The sequence below is a fragment of the Nyctereutes procyonoides genome, unplaced genomic scaffold (assembly GCF_905146905.1).
Source record: "Nyctereutes procyonoides isolate TBG_1078 unplaced genomic scaffold, NYPRO_anot_genome, whole genome shotgun sequence".
In the NCBI taxonomy this organism is placed as follows: domain Eukaryota; kingdom Metazoa; phylum Chordata; class Mammalia; order Carnivora; family Canidae; genus Nyctereutes; species Nyctereutes procyonoides.
This window is the reverse complement of record NW_026575146.1, coordinates 48,048,655-48,056,037: the sequence shown is the minus strand read 5'-3', so window position 1 is coordinate 48,056,037 and position 7,383 is coordinate 48,048,655. Positions and strand designations below refer to the sequence as shown.

The following is a 7,383-nucleotide window of genomic DNA, read 5'->3' as shown; positions in this document are numbered from 1 at the left end:
TGGACAGGCAGATTAAGCCTCCACGCACAAATCCAAGGAGGGCTGGAGCTAACCCCTGTGCCCCCGACGCCCGCAGGCCAGACGCGGGGGCGGGGGGGTGGGGAAGAGGTCAAGAATGTTGCGGGGAGGGACGCGGGCCAGATGCTAGACACAACGGATTCCTAGGACGCTGTGGGTGGAGAAGGGGTCGCGCTGCTGCCCGGCATTGCGACCCGCACTGCTCCTGAACTCCCTGGGCTGAGTCCCCCACATACCACCTATCGAGGCCACAACCTCAAACCTCAGCTCTCTGGAGCGCCGGGCCTTCGAAGGCGCATTTCCGACTCCTGCATACTTCCGAGGAAGAAAATAAAGCCCAAAGCGAGAAACGATGCCCCCAGGGTCATGCAACTCCTGGTGCCAGGGCTGGGGCTGGAACCCACGTGTCCCGCATTCCCGGACGACGGCCTCCCGCCCTTTTCGAGCCCACGTTAGACGTGGAGGCTAGGACAGGTACCCGCGGAGGAGTCAGGGGAGAGGCTGGATGGGGTGACAGTAAAGATGCTTGGGAGAATCCCAAACGTCACTAACCCGGGCAACTCTCCCCACGTCGAAGGTCAGGGGGTAAAGTCAGAACCCATGAAAACCGAGATGTGCACAAGAACCTTTACCTTCTTCCTAGTCCTGCACGTCGTCCTAGCCCGTCGACGACCTGCGCTCCTCCTCACGCTGGGCACAGCTGTCCGCGGAAGCTTTGGGACCGCTTGGCCTAGATCCAGGCTGAGGAGTGCGAGGGAGACCTTCCGGGGCTGGGGGGTAGGTGGTGGTGGGGGGGGGAGGATACAGGAAAGAGAATGAATAAATAGTCGCTCCTAAAGTTCCACATCTTTTTCTGGCAAAATTTTACTCCCCTCCATAGAGCCAATTAAATGCAATAAAACCTTGCATGGAGTCCCTCTTCCTAGCAAAGCGTCGCCAACAATTGCCTAAGGGGTAAACCAAATACGCCTGAGATAATTACACTAAGCCCGGGGCAATGATTTGCCTGCCAGGGTCCTCAGCGCCAGCCAATATTTGGATAGTGTAGGGGTTGTTTAAAAAAAAAAAAAAAGAAAGAATACTCGCAGAAACTTGAAACCGCCTGGTTGGTGCCAGGATGGTTACATGATCTGTTTTCCTTGAACGGGGGTCTGCAGGCAGCTGGAGCGCGCGCGTACCGCCCCCGCCGCTGCTGCTGCGCGCCTGCAAAACTTGCCGGAATTAAATCAACCTCGCGGGATGCGGGGGGGGGGGGGGGGAGGGGGGAGCGCGCCCCCCACCGCGGCCCGAGCTCGCCTGCCAGGCCTCGCGCCTCGCCCGGATTCCCCCAGCATACTCCGCGGCGGCCGCAGCCCGCCCCTCTCCAAACTGGACACGCGTGCCGCGCTCCGAGTCAGCGCTCGGCGCTGCGACTGCCGCCTCGGTGTCGGAGAGCACTTTCTACCCTCGCCCAGGCCACCCGCAACGCGAAAGCTCGCGGCTCGAGGGGCGCTAGTCCCCACCCTCGCGGCCCGGCTGGCATCCAGGTGGCGCCGAGCGCTCAGCCAGCTGAGCGCAGTTGGCTCGCCGCGGCCGGAGGCTCTGGCCACTGGGCTCGCGTCCCCCAGGGCCGAGCCCGAGAGGGTGGCCCGGCCCTGTGGTCCGTGCCGAGCTCACGGCTTTCGTGGGCAGGCTGGGCGCGCCCCTCCCCTCGCCCTGTCCCCAGACGCCCGGAACCCACCGGCCCGACGGGGAAGTCCCCGAGCCGCTCCCAAAGAGCACGCGATGCGGGAAACAGCGTCTCACTAGGCGTCAACCAAAGACGCCTTTGCCCGCGCTGCGTTGGGGGCCGGAGCCTGGAGAGCCTCCGGGCGCCCGGCTCGCCTCGCTCCCACCAGCGGCCCTTGGGCGGCTCCCGGGCCTGGAGAGGGCTGTCCTCGCACCACGTCGGGCGGGGGAGAAGGGGACACCCGGGCTTTAGCCGTCGCTTTAACTGTGCAATTCCTCCGTGGCTTCGCTCGGCTCCTTAAACTGCCTCAGTGGACTAAAAATCCCGCAGGAACTCCATTGGTGGAAGGAAAGTCCCGCAGCCCGGGGTGACAGCGGAAGCATCCTCCTCCGAGATGATCTCCTCCTCTCCTTAGGACCCGCCGACGGGCTGTTCTCCCCCCCCCCCCCCCCCCCCCCCCCGTCACCTGCGCTCTCCACCTTAACGCCTCTTCTAAAACGTCTGCTGGCCTAGTACAAACTGGGCAAAGAGCACTAGCTGGAAATCTAGCTCCCGACTAGAAAGATGAAAATCACCAATCTGCCCCGCTCCCCGCGCTCCTAGGACCCCAGGAAGCGCGGGAGAGGCAGACAGCCCCTCTCCTGGTCCTGTCCTCCCGCAGCTCACCAAATCGGAAGCAAGAAACATGCGACCTGGTGTCGCCAAGGCTGGAGGATAAGGAGAGGTCTCCCAAGCAGTTTGGGCCGACAGCCTCCTGCCTCCGGGTTTAGGCAGAGGAATGAGGAAATTAAAAACCCAGCGAGACACAGCCCCCTAATTGCTCTTTCTCCTCAAATGGCGTAACCTGGAAGGCACCGTGAAATTTCTAACTTTAAGACATCTCATCTTACAAATGATGAAACTGAGGCCCACTGACGGGAAGACGGTATATCCCCCCCCCCAAACTCTGCGTTTCCTCCCAGCCAAACGGCAAAGGCAGCCAAAACCAGAATGTAACGCCCCGACTGCTGCGGTCCATGGGGATTGCCCAGGGGTGTCCGGATGCGTGCAGAGCAGGAACCTGCTTCCTGGGCCCCAGCCAGCCCCGGGACCTCCTGGCTGCGGCGCGGCCAGCTTTCGTTCACAGGTCACCCCGGGGCCCTGTGGATTGGTCATTCTGACCTCCTATTTAATTGTAATCATCTCGCTTCCGCTCAACGTGCTAGGAATAGCAAAGACTGCGTTAGGACTCACCCAGGTGATGGGACCTGTGAGCTCCCAACTTCTGGCCCCCGCTCGGACGTCACCACCCCGGAGGAATGCCTCACTCTGCCCCATCCATCCACCCGCTCCTAAGAAGCGCGGGGGAGCCTCCAAGCACCAAGCCCTTACTATCTGTCCTCACGTGCTGGCTACTGCCTCTCTCTCTCTCTCTCTCTCTCTCTCTCTCTCTCTCTCCCCCTCCAGACCGCGGTTCTGGGGCGCCAAGAGCCGCCACCTGCCTCCGTGTACCTGGCGCCGTCCACCGGGCCTGACATACAGTTGGTGCGCAAGAAAACTGCGATGATCTGGCATTTGACGAAAATGCCTTTGGCTCTTCTCCTCATTAGCTTTTCCCTCCAACCCTCTGGGCACTGGGATTTCTGGCGGAGACGAGGCCTCGAGGCCGCGGCGCCCCGAACTTGGCCCGGGGTGGCTAGTCCGGGAGAAAGGTGGCGTCGGGAGCGAGAAGTTCAGAGCAGGTAGGTGGGAAGCGGGCAAGTGAGAGGGCGGGGACAGGCGGAAGAAAGCGGGGTCCCGGCCCCCCCCTGCGCGGCGCCGCGACCCGGGCGGGGGGCGGCAGCGGGGACCGCACCCTGCTGCGCCCCTCCCCGCCCGCAGTCTGCGCCCCGCGCCCCTCCCGGCGGGCGGCGAACGCTGGGGTGGGGGTGCCCGCACCGAGGTGGAGGGGGGCGGGGGCGCGGCGCCGCGGTGCCCCTGCTCCAGCGAGAGACGCGGCGGCGGCGGCGGCGGCGGCGGGCTCCCTCAGCCTCGGTCATGTGATAGTCTCGAAGCGCGAGCTGCGGGGGTCTCCGGCGTCTCGGGGACCATTACAAAACGCAGCCAGGAGAGCGCGTCGCTGCCACAGCCGCCGCCGCCGCCGCCGCCTCTCCGCCTCGAGACGGGCCCGGGCCAGCCTCGCCTCCCCGCGGCCTTCGCCGCCGCCCCCTCGGGCCCGCAGCGCGCGCCCCGCGTCCAGCGCCCCGCGTCGCCGCCGCAGACCCCAAACTTTCCCCCCTGCCCCGGGGGGCCGCCAGCAGCTCCCTCCCCGGCCCCGCCGCGAGCGGACGCGGCTGCCAGGAGCCGAGTTTCCCTCTCCTTACCTCGCCTCTCCGCTCCAGGAAGACCACGGCTGCGGCGCGGGCCGGCTAGGCGCCCGAGCGGGGGGCAGCCTCCGGGCGCTGCAAGCCGCGCCTCCCCGGCCCTCCAGGAGCACGAGCGCCAACTCGGACTTAAAGCGCCGGAGTCCCGCCTGTCCAGTCCTTCCTCGCCGCCTGCTGGGCCTGGGCTTCCCTCGGACCGAGAAAACGCACGAAAGGAGGCCGGGAGGGAACACGGCCCTGCGGAGCACGCCTCCGCCGCCAGCTCCAGCGCTCGGTCTCGGACCACCTGGGGGAAGCCGCGCGGAGGGCGCGGGGGCACCTGGCGCGCCACGTCCGCCAGCCACTCGGCGCGCGGGCCGGCCACCGTCGGGCAGAAGTTGCGAGCGGCAGGGAGCGGAGCTGGCCGGAGAGCGCAGCAGGCGCGGAGCCCCGCAAGCCGCCGGCGGGAGGCCCGAGGGAGACGGCGAGCGGGTCTGGGGGCAGAGAGGGCGGGGTGGCGGGGCTGGGCGGGCGGAGTGGGGCGTAGCGGGGACGGCCAGGCCCCCGCTCCCGGGTGCGGAGCGACCCTGCCGTCCAGGGGGGGCCGGGGGGCGGCGGGGGCGCCGGGGGCGATGCCGCGGCCGGGGAAGAGCTCGTACAGCGACCAAAAGCCGCCCTACTCGTACATCTCGCTGACCGCCATGGCCATCCAGCACTCGGCCGAGAAGATGCTGCCGCTGAGCGACATCTACAAGTTCATCATGGAGCGCTTCCCCTACTACCGCGAGCACACGCAGCGTTGGCAGAACAGCCTGCGCCACAACCTCTCCTTCAACGACTGCTTCATCAAGATCCCGCGGCGGCCGGACCAGCCCGGCAAGGGCAGCTTCTGGGCGCTGCATCCCGACTGCGGCGACATGTTCGAGAACGGCAGCTTCCTGCGGCGCCGCAAGCGCTTCAAGGTGCTGCGCGCGGAACACGCTCACCTGCACGCGGGAAGCACCAAGGGCGCGCCGGGCGCGGGGCCCGGAGGGCACCTTCACCCACACCACCCGCACCACCCGCACCACCCGCACCACCACCACCACCACCACGCGGCCGCGCACCACCACCACCACCACCCGCCGCAGCCCGCGCCGCCCCCGCCGCCGCCGCCGCACATGGTGCATTATTTCCATCAGCAGCCTCCTCCCGCCCCGCAGCCGCCGCCGCACCTCTCGTCGCAGCCCCCGCAGCCGCCGCCCCAGCAGTCGCAGCCGCAGCCGCCGTCCCACCCCGGCAAGATGCAGGAGGCGGCGGCGGTGGCGGCGGCGGCGGCGGCCGCGGCGGCCGCGGCGGTGGGCAGCGTGGGGCGCCTGTCGCAGTTCCCGCCCTACGGGTTGGGCTCCGCGGCCGCCGCCGCCGCCGCCGCAGCGGCGTCCACGTCGGGCTTCAAGCACCCGTTCGCCATCGAGAACATCATCAGCCGAGACTACAAGGGCGTGCTGCAGGCCGGCGGGCTGCCCTTGGCGTCCGTCATGCACCACCTGGGCTACCCCGTGCCCGGCCAGCTTGGCAACGTCGTCAGCTCCGTGTGGCCGCACGTGGGCGTCATGGATTCGGTGGCCGCGGCCGCCGCCGCCGCCGCCGCCGCGGGGGTCCCCGTGGGCCCGGAGTATGGGGCCTTCGGGGTGCCGGTCAAGGCCCTGTGCCACTCGGCAAGCCAGAGCCTGCCTGCCGTGCCGGTGCCCATCAAGCCCACCCCCTCGCTGCCGCCGGTGGCCGCGCTGCCTCCGACGCTCACGGTGCCCGCGGCCGCGCAGCAGCAGCCCGCGCCGTCCACCGTGTGCCCGGCCGCTGCGGCCTCGCCAGCCGCCTCCCTGCTGGAGCCCGCCGCCCCCGGTGCGGCCCAGAGCAAGGGCAGCTCCCTGCACTCGGTGCTGGTGCACTCCTAGGGGAGCCGGCGGGCTTGGGGGGTGGCGGGCTGGGGGGACGAACGCGCGCGAGGACTCCTGGCCCCGGACCGCCCGGGAGGGAGAGGGCGCCCGGAGGCTGGACGGAGCGGGCGAGCCAGAGCCTTGGCCGCCCAGCAAGGGCTGAACTGAGAAACCCGAAAGTGGATTCTCGCGGGGTCTGGATAAATCTAACACTTCTGTTGTCTGTGTTTATACCATGTCGTACAATCAGATTCATGAAAGGCAATTTTCAGGTAAGAGTTTCTGTTGTAATTAATAATGTAAGTCAGTAAGTTATGGGGCGGGGAGGGAGTGAAGGAGTTTGGGGAGGCCCCGTTCGCTGGCAAATTGGAAATGGATTTAGACCCTCGCTCCTGGGAGCAGAAGCTGGCGAAGCTAAACCCCCTGGGGAGAAATCCCACCGAGGATGACGCTTTAAACAGACCTCAAGCCACCAAGTTTCTCACCCTGGGCGGGCGGCGGCCTCTCGTGAACATCCAAGACAAAACTGCTATTCACTGAGGAAATCTCGTTTTATTTAAAACGAGGAAAAGAGAGAGCATTTTCATATCGTTATTTTGCTGGTCAGTTAAATAGGCGAGGACACGGTATCATGAATAGTCTCTTTGGGGGAGGGGGGAAGCAGTGGGAACTCCACGAAGGATCTTGGGAAACAGTTCAGTTTCTCGCTCTGACCCGGGGTCGAGAAGGATAGCAGAACAACTAAAGCAATTAGGTTGCACAAAGCGGAATGGCAGCGGCTTAGGGAGCAAAGCCCCAGATTCCCAAAGTAAAGTTCGGGGAATCACAACCAAAGAGACACAGTAAAGGCAGCTTTTTACCTGCAATTCGTTAGTGAATCAATCGGATGAGGCGTTAAGGAGCCCCCAAATCATGTTAATTCCCACGATCCGTTCCATTTGGGATTTTAAAGGGGAAAAAATTACTTGCATCACGGGATTTTGTTCCTCTAATCACGAATTCAAGAACAACCTGCCACATCACCCAAGAGTAGCGCTCTTCTCGCTTCCAGGAACGTTTCTTGCGGTTGCCTTCCAGCCTCGGGACAGATGCGGGAGGGTGACCCGGTCACTTCTGCGCGCTGCGGTGGACTGGGTTTTCCGAGTGCTGTTTTAGGCGCCTACGACTTCCAGGCGAATTCTTCGGTTTCAGTTCGGGAATGGAAAAGAAATTTGCCGCTGTCGCCCCTTCCCCTTTTTTCGAGCCCCAGGAATAGCACTTTACTCACAACCAACTTTTGGGAGCGAAGGGGGGCGGGTAGGGAGGAGGCAGCTGCCCTTTGCTTCTGAGTCACCTTTGGCTCGTGTCCGCGCCGCTTTCGGGTTGTGACTTTGTGACAAGTTCATGTCTGCCGGTGTTGTACGCGGTGTTCTCCATTAAA

The 7,383-nt window shown here is 65.2% G+C and overlaps 1 protein-coding gene across 1 annotated transcript; it reads left to right on the top strand.

Annotated features, from left to right (window-relative positions):
* Positions 1 to 4,679: 4,679 nt before the first annotated feature.
* On the top strand, positions 4,680 to 5,981 carry FOXB2 (forkhead box B2). Its single transcript, XM_055309660.1, has one exon. The coding sequence runs from the start codon at positions 4,680 to 4,682 to the stop codon at positions 5,979 to 5,981; it is 1,302 nt and encodes a 433-aa protein (XP_055165635.1).
* The last annotated feature ends 1,402 nt before the right edge of the window (positions 5,982 to 7,383 follow it).

Excerpts from the sequence above, each read along its gene's own strand:
- FOXB2 (XM_055309660.1), top strand. The coding sequence starts at position 4,680 with ATGCCGCGGCCGGGGAAGAGCTCGTACAGCGACCAAAAGCCGCCCTAC.